General features: G+C 43.3%; 1 protein-coding gene across 1 annotated transcript; it reads left to right on the top strand.

Annotated features, from left to right (window-relative positions):
* Positions 1-570: 570 nt before the first annotated feature.
* LOC311199960 (BPI fold-containing family C protein-like) lies at positions 571-15,086 on the top strand (the record flags this gene model as incomplete). The annotated part of the gene is made up of 15 exons (XM_084274113.1): positions 571-676; positions 1,067-1,178; positions 1,305-1,433; positions 2,819-2,974; positions 3,742-3,805; positions 4,617-4,677; positions 5,592-5,683; positions 7,554-7,727; positions 8,430-8,483; positions 9,507-9,677; positions 10,227-10,294; positions 11,742-11,784; positions 12,599-12,662; positions 13,436-13,512; positions 15,045-15,086. The coding sequence occupies 15 exons, from the start codon at positions 571-573 to the stop codon at positions 15,084-15,086; spliced, it is 1,413 nt and encodes a 470-aa protein (XP_084130239.1).
* Positions 15,087-15,409: the final 323 nt, after the last annotated feature.

A 15,409-nucleotide genomic window follows, 5' to 3' on the forward strand; every position in this document is an offset into this window, starting at 1 on the left:
CAGGCCAAAAAAGTGGTTTAATGGAAATGAATGAAGCAAAACAAACATCCATTTGACCATGGGAGAATTTTTTGGATAGAATGTAATGTGTTTATTACCATGCAGACCAGGGGATGCAAAAACATCGTCTGCTGGCACAAAATTATTTTCTTTTGTTCACTGCTGGGAGGGAACACAAAGGGCTTCTCAAAATTGTAGTGAAGATCTTAATAAGTGGTTCTTAAACTGGGGGTAACTATGGCTATAACTAAATGAGCTTATCAGTTTTCCAAAGTGCTAAGACCCAGTGATGTCTGTTGAATCACCAGGAGGCACTGAGAGCCCCATACATTTCAGGAAAAAAAGCTACTTATTTCACTAACTAAAGGGAAAAAAATACAGCCTAAAAACTCAGTGTCACTTCCCTTCCAGCAGCATCCCAAGGAATCCTGTGCATTCCACTTCATTTTGGAGGGCAAGCTGATGTCAGAACAGCTCACACCAGGGCAGGAAAAGGGAGTACAGCCACCATGTGGCGTAGCATGAACTTCTACTATCATTTGTTAACAGGTTCTGTAAGAACCAAGGAAGATGGTGAAGATTTGCTGTTCTCTCCTCCTCTTAAGTTTGCTCAGTGAGCTACTCTACGCTAACCCTGGGGTGAAAGTGAGAATCACCCAAAAGGGATTGGAATATGGTATGTGTGATGTTTTGAGTTTCTGGTAGTGTTATTTCATTTAATCCAGGTGTGACAGATGTGGGGAAGCAAGGGCAGTGGGAGGAAATGACCTGATCACAGGCTATAAAGTAAAGGGAAGTTTAAGAGCACAATATAGCAGATACAGTAAGGTGCTTGACAGCACTGTGCATCACTGGATATCGTATAATTCGATTTCAGATACTGAATCAGTAAATTCAACTCCTGTCACAACTAGGAGTGAGGTCTGAAATAGCACTGCTGGGTCTCAAACGAGAGACCCTCTTCTTTCTGACTCTGTGTCCATCCCATCTCCTAAGACAGAAGCACATAATTTAACACTCCCAGGCAGTACCAAAGGCACCTGAACTGATCACTGTTTTCCTGTAGCCAAGGAGGTTGGGCTGGAAATCCTGAAGCGGAATATGGAGAAGGAGCATTTCCCTGACTTAAGTGGCTATGAGAAATTTGGGCTTGGTAATGTCAAATACAACATCTCAAGGTAAGTGTTCTCACTGGGGGCAATTTGTGTTTGACTGAAATTTGAATCTTGTTTAGTGTTCTCCCTGACTTGTGAAATACAAACATTTTCTTTTCTTTTCTCTCCCTTATCTCCCTCACACTCTAGAATACACGTCACAGCTGTTGAATTCCCCAGTGCTTCCATCTCCCTGATACCTGGAACTGGGATAAAACTAGTGATTGAAAATGCTTCTCTAACCATTGATATGAGCTGGAACATACGGACCTGGATGTTGTACGTACAGCCTTACATGTCCTGGGACTTTTCTTGGTGATAGAAATAAGATAAAAATACAAAAATACTGGGTTTAGTTTTTCTTGTGAGCTCTTTAACATCCAGTAGTAGTAACCCAGAAGTACAACTGGTCTCTTTCAACAGGGAGACAGCCCCTGGCCCCTCAGCCAGGAGCACTTATGGAGAGCCCAGGGCTGAGAAGCACCTCTGCGAATAGCAAAGGAAGGACTGATGGTCTGGCTGAGCTCTGCTGTTGTCCAGCCTGCCAGCTAATCGTGCATTTAGAGTAATTGTAGTAGGGTGGATCACAGTCCAGTTTAATAAACCCTCCCAGTGCAGCTACAATGTTAGAAACCCTGTGCTGTGCTCTCAAGTGATAAAGTTCAAAAGCTGATGGAAAATGGACAAGCAAAGGCAGTATCCTTGGAGCAGCCTCGACACCTTCCTAGTCCCAGGCTGTTTCAGAGGCCCCCTTCCCCACAACGCACATGACCTGTGCTCCTATGGTGACTGAATTACAGCAGTCTCTGATCTGCACTTCTGGGCTTCTGCTCTCAGAGACAGCGGGCTGGCTGCTTCCCAGGGGAGGGGAGCCTGGAGCTGAGGGCGATGGTAGGGCAGGAGGGGCAGAGCTGAGCAGAGCAGGTTAGGTTACTAGCAGTGACCAGGAACAGCCACCACTCCAGACTGACCTTTAAAGGTCCCTTCCAACATAATGCATTCCATGATTCTATGATTGCCAGGCAGGTCCACAGTGAAGAGGCAAAGCCAGGAAGTCAAGCCAGCAGGGCACCATCAAGATGAAGGGAGTGCACATTTGCACATAGGTGTACCTACAACATAGCAAAGACCTGAGCTCAAATGCAGCTCATGAAGGGGAAGAGGGCACGAAGCCCATTGGGATATTCCAGGCTCTGACTTGGGTTTGTAAGGACTCTCCTCAGACACCAATACATTAGACCCCAGTACAGCTCTCTTGCCCCATCTTATATCAGGCATATCCCACTTCCCTCTGCTGTGGGCACTGGTCCAGTATAGAATCATAGAATATTATGAGTTGGAGGGGACTCATGAGAATCAGCAAGTCTGACTCCTGGCTCCACACAGGACCAGCCAAGTAACTGGAACAAAATACTTCACAATAGTGAATTATCTGCTTTCCCAAATCCATCATTTTCCAAAACTCCTAGCTGGAAATCTCTGTAGAATACTTGATTCTTTGCAGACATATTCAAATCTGTTTTCAATATAAGCAATGCAATAAAAAGTATTAAAAGAATAAACAGTTTCCTCTTCAGTGAACAGAAAAGAGTCCCTTTAAGAATTAAGTCTTGGATGTTCATTAAAAACATATTTTTTCAGTTATTTATTTTTACTTTATGCAGCAAAGACAGCGGAAGAAGCACCGTGTACATTTCAAAGGTGTTTGTCACTGCAATCTTTTCAGTACCCCTGGATAGCACAGGTCATGCATCAGTATCACTTAGCAGCTGCCGGACAACTTCTGGAGATATAGACGTCAAGTTGAACAGAAAAAGTGGGTAAGTGGAAGAGATCTGTGTCTAGTCTGTGAGAAAATAACTGTCAATGAATGGCACAAAGACAGCTTCACAAAATAGGGCACGCACTTTGGCATCTGTAGGCACCACAAGTGAGAATCAGGGCCCTAATCTGGTGACAAAATGGCCAAAATCAATCACTGTCCTTCTATTTGTGCACACTGTCTCTCAAAAAGAGGATAAATACAGCAGTTCTGGTCAGACCCTCAGCACCTACTTTCCAAATACTGTTCTGCTCTTAAACTCAACATGCTTGTCCTGTGATTTAAGTACTACTCACAGTGCTACCAGAACTGAACATACTCAGACTGCTGTCTGTTGTGTCTCTGGTTACAACTCCATGCAACGTTCATTCATTGTTTTCTTTTACTTCTCTCACTTTCTGAATACAGCTCTTACATCTGTATTTAGATTTGATTTTTTGTTTGCTTGTTTTTACTTCTATTGGAAGTTCCAAGCACAGAGACTGCTTGTTTATTACGTGTTTGTACATACATGATGGTGGTGATACTGTGAATTCCATATTCATCTTTCTCAACCTACCCAGGCTAATTGCTGAGATGCACAGTGGTGAAATGATCTCTTTTCAAATGGTGTCTTTTCTGATGGTTGTTACATTTCAGAAAGCTCCCTTGTGTACCAGAATATCACACTCAGAGGCCACTAAATTAATGTTCTGTGGATATATCTGATTTCCTGATAATGACTGTGGTACTTGACCCATGAATTGCTCTCTTCCTTTCCTCTAGCTTCCTGAATAACTTCTTTATCAAGTATCTGAAGAAGCCCATTCACAGGAGCTTGGTCACTAATGTAAGTGTGTATTGTGTGCGGGAAGCGTTTAAGGAATGAGACTTTCACAAGTCAGCACTGTGAACCTGATAAAGGAAGAACTAGAAAAATAATATAGCCCTATTCTGGTCTGATCAGAACAGTCACCATTTTTCCAGCCAGAAATACATCCAGATAAAGTGCCAGGTGGTCGGTGACCAAGATCTTGACTAGTCCACAGCTGGGTGCAACCAAGGCAGCAGTAGGGTCAAAACATGTCGTTATTCTCCCATTCCAATGCAAAATAAGTCTCTGCCTGTGTACCAACAGTCATGCTGGGTTTGGGGTAACTTTTATATTCAGCAGACAGAACATATATTGGGTGATGCATAGAAAAATTGAAGTACATCACCTAACAGTATGACATACTTGAACTTCATATCATATCAAAGAGATGAGTAGTTATGACAGCCTGCCCAGGGCCTCTGAGAGGAGGCAGAGCTTGAGGTGGCTGGCTGTCATTCTGCCATGGACAGGTATGTCTCCTGTGAGACCACCGTGAGATCTCTCTCCTTGGGCTATCCAGGCTGTGGTTTTGTCACCCCCACCAGGCTGCCTCTGGCAGCTTCTCCCTTTGCTGCCTAAAGGCAGCTCTGACATGGGATATGCTTACATCACACCACGTAGAAACCCTGGGGCACCAGATGGCTGAAGAAAAGCTAGTGTAGGTGTTTCAACAACAATTAGCACAATTGTCTGTCACATTAGCAGACAAACTTGATAGCACACAGGTAAGAGAGGTGCTTACAGGTCCACACTAATCAGGCCATAACTTGACTGTTCTTTTATACAGTCATGTCCAAACATCAAATCTGGGATCCAGTTGATAAATGAAGACCTCCAATCACTGAATGGTGAGTAACTAGTGATATCTTCTCCTCCTCTGTCCTTTTCAAAGAAATTCTGTAGTTTCCTGAACAGCAGCTGGTCAGCAAAGCCTCCAGGAGAGCTACCAGACCCCACATTCTGTCTGCTCCCTTGCTTAAAGGACCACAGTTAAATAAAGGGAGTGGAACTTAGACAAGCAAAGGATAGTTTTGAGAAACCAAAGACTTGGGCACAATTCTCAACTTGGGAATGTGACAGCATGCATCCCTGATGTCAGAAATGCCACTTTGCAGCCACACAGCACTGATGTGAAGGCTGTTTTCCCTTCCCTCCCATGCTCTGGGTCCTCCTGCACACACAGCACTTTACAGGCTGAAGCCTGCTCCCCCAGCCTGCCTGGAAACTTAAGTCTTGCCAAGCTTTCAGACTTGCCAAAGGCAAAATTAAAAAGCTCCTTTGTAAAAAAGCTTCTCAGTTTAACTTTTTAGGTTAGATTTGCAGGAGTTTAGGGCACCTAGAGTGTTGGGATACACCACATGCAAAACACAAGTGCCTAAACAGATCAGGTACCCACCTTTTCTGGGAAGGTATGTGTGACTTAGACACACTTTGGATGCTCTCAAAACTACTTGATAAGAAATCCTAACACCTCCTTATACCCTGAAGCACTAGTATGGCCGCTTCCTTCTTTAGTTAGTACTTTTCCTCAGTGACAAAGCATTAGGCAAACTAAAGAAGGTGCTTTAAAGAAGGTGCCAGTAGGAACATCAAGCTACAGGTCAGAATGCATGTCAGGAGGCTCCTGGTTGTGTTTTCCCCTACCCTTTGAAAAAGCTTGTGTCATTCTCCTTCAGGTACTGACTTAGTTTTAAGTGTACATAAAATTCTTTCTGTGCTTTTTGTAATATTGGGTATTTTGCTTTGTCTACCACCCTTACAGTCCTAATGCCAATTGATGATTTGGCTGAAGTAGACTACTCCTTAAACAGCTTGCCAGCAGTATTCCAACCATTTGTTGATCTGGACTTAAAGGTAATTGCCTGTAGTGCTATTTGTCAAGATCACTGGGGGCTTTACTGTTGTATGATCCACTTTCTAAGATGAACATGATTGCTGTTCTAAGCGTTAGAACTCTGTATCAGAGAAGATAGATATGTCAAAGCACTATTGAATTTCCTATTAGTTTTTAAACAATCCTGTTGTAAAATGAATTATTTGAAAGATGGGTTGGTTACAGCAAATAGAGCAGTAGAAGTTGACTAAGCAGCTTATAATTAAAAAGAGAAAGGGAAAGGAGAGAAAGGGAAAGGTATCCAACTTCATCCTTCTCTTGCTGTTTATTAATATCTGGGACTTCTTTGTTCAGTCAGTCAGGGGAAGATTTCTACACACTGTACTAAGTAGATATGTCTGCTGTCAGATGAGAGATTAAAAGAGCAAGATTAGAAGAGCAAGAATTAAGCCTCTGGCACCTTGTATGGGAAGACAGATGACCCTTGAAAAAGCATGGAAGCCCAAGGAGTGCTGCTGAGCTCAAAGGCCTGAAATTTTCTTTCAAATAAAAGAATAAAAATCTTCCTATGCATTGAAACTTAAATTAGTTCCTAATTCTAAAATGACTTGATTGTCATTCAGTGTAAGGTGTTTTGGTTGAGGGTAGTTATCATCATCATGGTATCTAAGATCTTTAATTAAATTTAATATGATTTGCACTAGGCCTTCCTCTACAAAGAAAGACTGTAAAGACAGTCTGGTCACAAGGATCTTAGAAATTAAGTATAAAGAAGAGACAGGAAGGAAATAAGAGACATGGGAATGCAAAGGAACAATAAGCCAGTATCAGTCAGTATGGTGGATACTGGTCTTGGGACACCAGCTCTATGCCTGCTGTCAAGCTCTTCTGGGTATTGTGGCAACTAGATTTTAAGCAGGGAGTTGAGGGAGACTGAAGAGGCAATGTAATGGCTGTTTACAGGAGCTACTCTCCTACATATGATGCAACATGGGGGAAAAATACACAGCAAGTGACCATTATACCCAGCAAGTGAAGACTGAATGGTGAGGTCATAGGTAAAATGACTCAGCACTTTATAAGTGTTTGGATGGTCTTTAAAAGGCAACACAAAATTTAGAGATGGATGGGGATGAGATGAGAAAATAAAGACACACAGAATACATTTGAGATGAAACATAAAGGGGAAACTAATAAAAGGAATTTTAAAAAATCTTTAACTCTGAGTAGGTTCCTCACTTAAAATCAGTTTTACCTTTTTGCATAATCTGGATGTATTTGGAAGAGTTAGATCTGCAAGCCTTGGCTAATATCATGGGTAGGGCAGAAGACTGCAGGTGTTTTTAGGATTGTCTGACATAACTTTCCTTTCTCTCATAGGTGTTCCTTTGTCTGCACAAGTTACCAACTTGCCTCTAGGTAGAACAAGAGGTGGATTTTGACATAGAAAGACCTCTAGTTTTAGAGACCCATTTCATAATTGTGAGCATTTAATAGCTCTAGGCAGAAGTTTCAGATTTAAATTCCTGGAGATGGAGAAAGGACAGAGTAAGGCTTTTTAGTAAGGACCCTTAATCATACTCTTCATGCAATATGCAGAATCTTAATTTAGGGGATTTTTTTCTGAGGTAATAGACTGTCTTCAGCAGGTGATGGGCATCTTGAAATATAGATCTCAGGTGTCATCTAGGAAATTGTCCAAACTCTGGAACTTGTCTTTACCAGCTGCTTGGAAGCACCAAGGCTTCTCAGTGTACTACAAAGCCTATATACTCATTTATACACCACATGAATAGCCTGAGCAAGGTAAAGGAAAGTAGCCTTGATTGTCTGCAGTCACGCTGCATCTTTTGACTCTGATTTTTTTTTCTCTCTGCCAACACCTTTCAGGGGACAGTCTATCCAGCTGGAAACTATACTGGCCCTCCCTACGTAGCAGCTCCCTTCACTATCCCAGACCAAAGCGACTCCATGCTCTACCTTGCCTTCTCTGAGTATTTCTTTCAGACGTCCTCATTTGCTTACTACACTGCAAGGGCCTTCAACATCACCATTGCAGAGGAGGTGAGTAGGGCACAGAGGAATGGGGTCAAAGTGTCTCAGGTCATGCAAGATGGGGCATTGACCTACCAGTTGCTGATATGTGGCCATATAAAGCTGCTAATTGGCCTGCAAAGTCCTGAGACAGTAGATCCATATATACTAGGGTATTGTTATACTCTTTTGTTTATGCTCTATATAGACACCACAGCCAGAGGTGCCAAGTTCCACTAAGCAACGTATCAAATGCTGGCAACTTTGCAAGAAAAAAAGGGGTTTGTACACCTGAGGCACAGACTTTTCTAACATGGACAAAGAGTCTACTCTGGGGAATTAAGCAGGCTGTTTTCTAGGGGGTCTTCACAGCCTGAAAGTACTGCAGGGGCCAGGGAAGCAAAGCATATGTCAAAGCACAGTAGCTGTGGTTTGGAGGCTGGCAGACATGGCTAGCCCGTCTCCAGGAGGTTCAGTAAGTCTCAAAGCCAAAACACTGCAGCCAAAACTATAATGATAATAAGCATTTCTTTCCCAGGAACCATTTCAGCAAATATTATTGGGAATCATCTTTAGGTATATGAAGTCCCTTAAGAATATTTCTGAGGGGTACAAAATCAAAGATTCATTGAAATAATTGAAATTCATTGTAATAATGTATATAGATAAAAGACAACCATAAGGATCAAATTTGGTAAACATTTGTTTTCTCATATTTTTTTTTTTCTCCAGACTTGCAGCTATTTTAATATAAGCACAGAAATATTTGGCAGCATCATCCCTGAGGTGAGTACCATTACTTCCACAAACTCTTAGGAAACCACCCAGCGTGGGTGTCAGACATCTCACCATTGGTGTATCCCAAAGGCTTGTAGTGCCAGCAGGACTCCTGTACTGGAGAAGCAGGCAGATGTACACCTTGGAGCACCAGAGCAGATGGGCCCTGTCACCTCCCACTCCCACAATGAGTTGAATGACTTACACTGTTACCAAACTTGGCCCATAATCTTGCACATCAATCTCTTCTCTGGGCACTGTGCCCAAGCCACAGATGTTCCCACCTAAAACCAGCTCCAGGCAGGAAAAAGCTTCCAGTCATAGTCCTGCTTTGAGAGACTTCTGAGAGGGCCTCAGCTCAGAAATAACACCTTTCTCCTGCCCAAACCTGCATACTTGTCTTTGCTTCACTGCTAGCCTGTGAGTGACTAGCAGAAAGGAATCCAGTAAAGACCTGGGAAGGAACTATAGTGGCAACACACAGGAAACCAAGCTAACAGATGGGCAGGAAATGTTACATCTGTGGAACAGACAAAGCAGATGCACAGGATTTCCATTGGTTTTGGGTGGAGGAGATTGATATAACAGGACAGAGAACATGAGCATGTGTGGCTTCCACCAGCGTTTTCAGACAGTCCAGAGCAGGAACCTGTCTCATGAGATGAGTGAATCTCAAAGGGAATGACTCCCTTTGAGAATAACTTCAGGGTCACATTCATGTTCTATTCCTTTCCAATGTTCACAAATGAGCATTTAATTTATGTCAAAGTGACATAGAAGAAATCATGTTTCTACAGTGGAACTTCCCACTGCATTCCTATGGTGGCTAAGACTGTTAATTTATCACCACAGAAAACTTTTACTTCCTGCTTACTTGAAAGAATCTTACATTGGCAGCTACCCTTCACCTTGTCTTAAGAAACTACTTCAAAAGGATTGCTTCAAGAATGAGAAAATGCTGTATTCATATCTGTTCTACAGGAAAATCATTCTTCTGTCTTTTTTTTTCTTTTCCCCCTTGGAACCTTGCAGGTAGCCAAATACTCAGTTACACCCTACCCAGTGATGTTGAAGCTAATGGCTACTGAAATACCTGTCATCAGCTTAGAGCAGGATTCCTTCACTGTAGAGATTCAGGGGTCCATGGAGGTGTTTGCTGTTCTACCAGACTCAACCACCCAGTCGTTGTTCACACTGAATGTAGTAAGTACAATGAACAAGGTGATGTTTAACTCAGGGTTAAATATGTTTGTTCATTCCTTCCATTAAAATTCTGTACAAGAAACAAAGAGCTGCATTTCTAGTGCTTAAGCATGCAAATTACCCTTAGTCACAAGCGGTGCCTAGCTGGCCTCACTTAACCTATAGGATATTTATGTGGCGAAGAACGTTTTCCTACAGAGGGACAAAAATCCAAACATAGCAGTTCTGATTAACCAGAGTTTTGTGCTCTGGAATGACAGTTCTGCTGGCATGAGTCATGCCTCTTGGCAGCTTGTTCATTTAACTGAAAATGCCTGTGATTAGTGAAATCCCCTTACCCGCATTTCAGGTTTTGTCAGTGCCATTCAGACAAGCAGACACTTACTGTGTGCAGCCTTGCATGGGCCACAGGCTTTGGGGAGAGCTGCATCTACATGAAACAGCTTCCACACGTAACTGGGAAGACATTATTTCTGTATTTGTGGCTAATTCACAGCAAGGGTCCCTTTTTTTGTGTGTTCAGTAACCCATGGGTTCTTTCTTCTGCAGGCAGCCAACACCAGCATTGCTCTGAATATATTTGACCAGAAATTGATGGGCTCACTATGTTTGAACAGGTAATTCAACCTGGGCCAGAAAGGATTTCCAGCTCTTTGGAAGTGCTAGCAATCCCAACATTAGCAGCTTAGGCACATGGTCAGGTAACCAAAGTTAAGTGAATCTATTTCCCTGGTAAGTTCAATCTGCATTTGATTGTCTAATTCTCTCTGTGTCTGTACTTGTAGAGTTTAGAGAAGAAAGGAATCTTCTCTGTGACAGCTGCCACAGTCCAGCTGTGGACTGCTGCAGGGCAGTGATGGCACACTGGATTTCTCTGCTTCTGACATCTACTGTCCCCTCTGAGCTAGATAAATGAAGTGTGTGGTGCAGTTATGACAGTGAATCATCTGAGAGCTTCCCTCAGGCCTTTCCAGGTGGCAAGATGCAACTGCTTTCTAGCTCACCCATACCACTAGGAAAGTGCAGGGGGGTCCATGATATGGTGAAGAATCTGGACCCCTGAAGTACCCCTATGCTGATACTCTTCTAGCAGAGACTCTCCAGCTAAGGCATTGCAACTACCAAGGGTCAGAAAGCTGAGGACCAGAGGCTTGGGCATTTAAACATCTAGCATGTCACTCTTTTTAGAGAGCAGCTCTGTATACCAGGACCTCACAGCTGGGAATTGAGATCCTGATTTCACAAAAGTCCCTTGGGAAGACAGTTACAGGGTTAAGAATGTGCAGAAGTTGTGAAGGCAGAGGAATGTTAGGAATTTAAGGAGGATTCTGCTGTTAGCTTGTTTTGAAGCACAGGCTGCCCAGGGAGGTGGTGGAATTGCTGTCCCTGGAGCTGTCAAAAAAAACAGGTTGATGTGGTGCTTCAGGAGATGGTTTGGTGGTTACGGTGGTGTTCAACTTGATGATCTTGGAGGTCTTTTCCAGCTTTGAGAATTCTATGATCCAGAGGGAAAAATCTAGGGTGTGCTGTGAACTGGGATGCTAGTTGTGTGGAAACTCAGAAATCATGTTTTGACATGTTTGGATATTTGAATATGTTCTAAGTGTTTGAATTTGGAAACAGGGACATTAACAACACAGCAGCAGCAGCACCGTATGATGAACAGAATTGTAATTCCCACCCCAGTAAGGCTCACATCAAAGCATTATATAGATGTACCAAAATCCTTACAAAATACCTGAGAGCCTGTGAGTCTTTGATAGTAAAAGGCAATTGTCAGTAGGATTTCCAAAATACAGCACAGAGGGAGAAGCGCACTCATGCTGCTGGCTACAGCCCTTCTAGCATGTGGCTACAGCCCTTTTGCGTGTGTGCTCAGCAATGCCCTAAGATAACCACTCCTTTCTCTGTGAGGCAGTATGCACTGTGTAAAAGAAATGGCTTCTGAAGTCTCGTTACAGACGTTTCTTGGGGCGAGGAGCTGCACAGCAGTGCCTGCACATGACTGGAACAGCGTGTGTTTATCCTTTCAGTGACTCATCCTTTTTCACTTCTTTCCCTCAGGCTCCAGTTCTCTCTAGCCCACTCCAATGTCGGCTTTTTCGAGGTAAGCAGATAGTTGAGCACATAGGAAAAGCAACCCAGGAACGTGAGTGCTACCAAGGCTAAAGAGTAACCAGTGACGTTTTATTTGTATTTCTAAATCATTTGCCTTCATTCCTGGGTGGGTCTTTTCCTGCCTCCTGGCAGCCACCTCTCTGCAATGGACTTAAAAATACATTATTTGGGGCAAGTTAGTACTCTGAACACGAGCTATTCTGTGGTTTCCCTGACTGGTATTGTCATATTTCATCAGTAGGCAGAGAGATCTCTTGAATGGTATCAGTGAAGCGCGCTGTACCAGCAGAGCCAGCAGCGTGCTGAGCCATCACCGCACACACCACCGACCGAGGCAGAGGCACTCTGTGTGGTGCAGTGGTGCTCATCCCAGGCGCTCACAGTCACAGCAGGGGATGGGAGCCAAAACACTAGTCTCAGATGGCTGAAAGAGTGCAGTTACAGGGGAAAACCCTGCCTCCCCAGAGAGTCATTTAGTTCTGAATGCAATCAATCAGTTCCGAGCGGCTGAGGAGAAAGGATAAAAATAGGTCTGGTCCTGCTTTGCCATTGGTGATAAATTATCTCACAAATAAAGGAAATAGACTGTTTTAAATTAAAATGTTGTTCTTGCATTTTGCATCTGACTTCCTTTGCCTCATTCCAAATACTTCAGATCCAAAGTTCACCTGACCTTATGGCTCTTGGGCCAAAGGAGAGCTTAAAGTTGAACATGAGCCTAGCAATTCCATCCAGGACTAGGGCATGACAGTTCTACTGCCATCAGGAAGTGATGGATAACTCAGTTCTCTTGTCCGTGGCAGATCTCACTTCTGGAGAACATCCTGTCTTACATTTTACAGACTGAAGTCATTCCATCAGCTAATGGTAAGGCTGTATTTTTAAGCTAAAAGCTAAGATTGCAGCAGAGTGGGTGATTCGAGCAACTTCTACTGAATTCCTGCTTAAGTTTCCAGTTCCCGCTGAGCGGACAATGTCTATCAGCCAGTAGGCTGTGGAAGGGGGAGATTGATTTGTAGGGGTGTAAGTGTGCCCTCTGACTGCCACTGTTCTCCAGAAAGGACAAAAAGAGCTTGGAAACTTAAAATTCATCAGCCTTCAGCTCATTCAAGGTGGCCTTGATGCAAGAGTGAGAAGTATGTCTCTCTAGTCCACACACCTGCCTGAGGCCACCGCGTGTGGAATGTATTCCTCTTCATTACACCAGCACAAGGCTTTTTTCCTCTCATAAATCTTATCTAAGGCCCTGGAGAGAGACATAGCTTTGTGCCAGCCCTCTGTGCCAGGATGCACTCCACCTTCCTAATTAACAGGGACAAATGGAAAGAGGCTGTAATGGTGCTAGGGCTGTATTAACAACCCCCCAGGTGACTAGGGACGAATCACTGAGTATGCAATGTGTAGCACATGAACTGCCTTGGTTTGGCTGCAACACTGCCAAGAGAAAAGCACCTGTAAATCTCTTCCCCATTGTTAAGTGGGCATTGTATCTAACTCCCAGGGCTTGCTTGTGAAGACTGAGAAGCTAATTGTTGTGAATGACCTAGAAATCTCTGGACAAACAGGGTTGATGAGGGACAGGTATTTATTATCTTTCCAATGCATACCTAAATCATTGCATTTGTCCTTTTTTTCCACAGCTAAACTATCAAAAGGATTCCCTCTTCCCAATCTGGCCAATGTCACCTTGACAAGACCTCACATTACAATTGTACAGGTGAGATTTTGACATTCTCATGAAAACATTATTCCTCTTTTTTCTTTTTTTTTTTGGGGGGGGGGGTGTGAGTATTTATTGACCTTCTGTCTGTACAAGAAACTTGCTGGATTCATGCTAGTTAAGCAGTGAAAAGCTCTGCATTTAAATAGTAGTAAAATCCTATTAGAAACAAATTCCTCTTTCTTTGAGAGTAAAAGCCATTAATATGTATCACTATGAAGTGATCAAATGCACAGCTTGATTAAACTTTTAAGTTGCAATTGAGTGTGAAAAGCAAGTTTACCTTTAACATAGCACTCAAGTTTGGCAGTTCAAATCAGATTAGATCTACCTCTATCTCCGCAGTCACGCTGAATTTACCAAGATTAGTTGAACTATGAGTGGGAGGTGAGTTCAGTTTTATGCACCCAGGATGACTGGAGTTCGTTAATAATCAGTGATAATGGCTATTAGCCAGAAGGAGTTAGCTCAAGGAAAATATTCTTTGCCTTCTGGTTCCTCTTCTCTAACTCAGGCCGTATTCTGTGCCCCTCACACAGCTCCCAGCCCTTAGTTTGAATGTTGCTCAGCAGTCAGTCAGTACAAGGGCATTGCTGACAGATCAGCTCCCAGAAGATGGGTGAGCCAGTTACATTCCCCGGCTTGCTCACCAACTTCTCCATCTCAAATCCTTGTCTGTGGTTAAGCATAACTGCCACTCAGGAAAGAAACACCAAGTGGGGTTTAATCTTTCTTTGCATTCCAGCCAGCCATGCAGCCCCTACAGAACAGTTTCTTGGAGACTCCTTTCAGTGGCACTGGTTGCCAACAACCCTATAGGCTAATTATGAATGAAAGGTCTTAGCGGTTCTGTGGGGCCCACTCCCCACCTTGCTTTCTTTAATCAGTCTCCTCCTCAGTAGCTAGGAATGAGAGATGACACAGGAGAATTGCTATACCTTATCAAGATTAAAGGGATTCCAATTTAAAAGCTAGTTTTATTGTCTCCACTTCCAGTCCCAGTCTATTGACTGTGGTCACTGGACTAGTCAATGTTTCCCACTTCTCACAGATAAGCGTATCGGCCTGCGGTGGGCTGCTCTCTGCAGGTCCCTTGCTCTGTATGTGCTGACAGTGGGGCAAGCCTTAAGGATAGAGAGATTAGATGGATAATTTTGCAGTGGCTCAAGCTAGGTAAAAAATGGTCCCACCTTGTGATGACTGCCCAGTTGCCTCAAGGCTCAGATGAACTTTCCCGTGTAGGCTGTATGATCTTTAGATGCCCCTCCTGTTGCTAGCATGGTGCAAAGGGAAAACACCCAGGGAAAGATCTTTTGCAAACTTTGAAAGACAAGTTTATTAAAACTTCTTGCTTCCAAGGCTCAGTTGTTTTCAGTAGATTTTCTGACCTGTCACACCAGGTTTGAGTTGAAAGTTAAAAACCAACCAACGAACCAAACAAAAAAACCCCACAATAATACCAGCCAACCCCCAAAAAAGCCTTCATTTTGTAATTCATAGCACTTCAGTGACTGCTCTTCTCCCCACAGGGATACATGCTGATTTCTACTGATGTCCACTACAAACACTAAAGGAGAAGAGAGACCATTTGTTAAGCATGAATTTTGAATCAGTAAGGTGACTGAAGGATAACCACTGTCCAGTTCTGAAATGTGTAACCTGAGCTCTGACAAGGGCCATGTCCTGGTAGGGGGTGAGGAGCGATGTGGGGAAGCAAAGAAAGCTGATGGAACGGTTAGGCTGTACCAACTTTGGCACGAAGCCCTTCTGGATCAACAAGGAAGACCTTCTGGATTAAGAAGGGCTTCGTGGGAACAAGCAGACCCAGAGGAAAACATGTGACACATGCTTGGCATTATTTATTCTGGAGTTTAACTGATGCAAAAATGTTGTT

This window comes from Gallinula chloropus (assembly GCF_964237585.1).
Source record: "Gallinula chloropus genome assembly, chromosome: 1".
NCBI classification, from domain to species: domain Eukaryota; kingdom Metazoa; phylum Chordata; class Aves; order Gruiformes; family Rallidae; genus Gallinula; species Gallinula chloropus.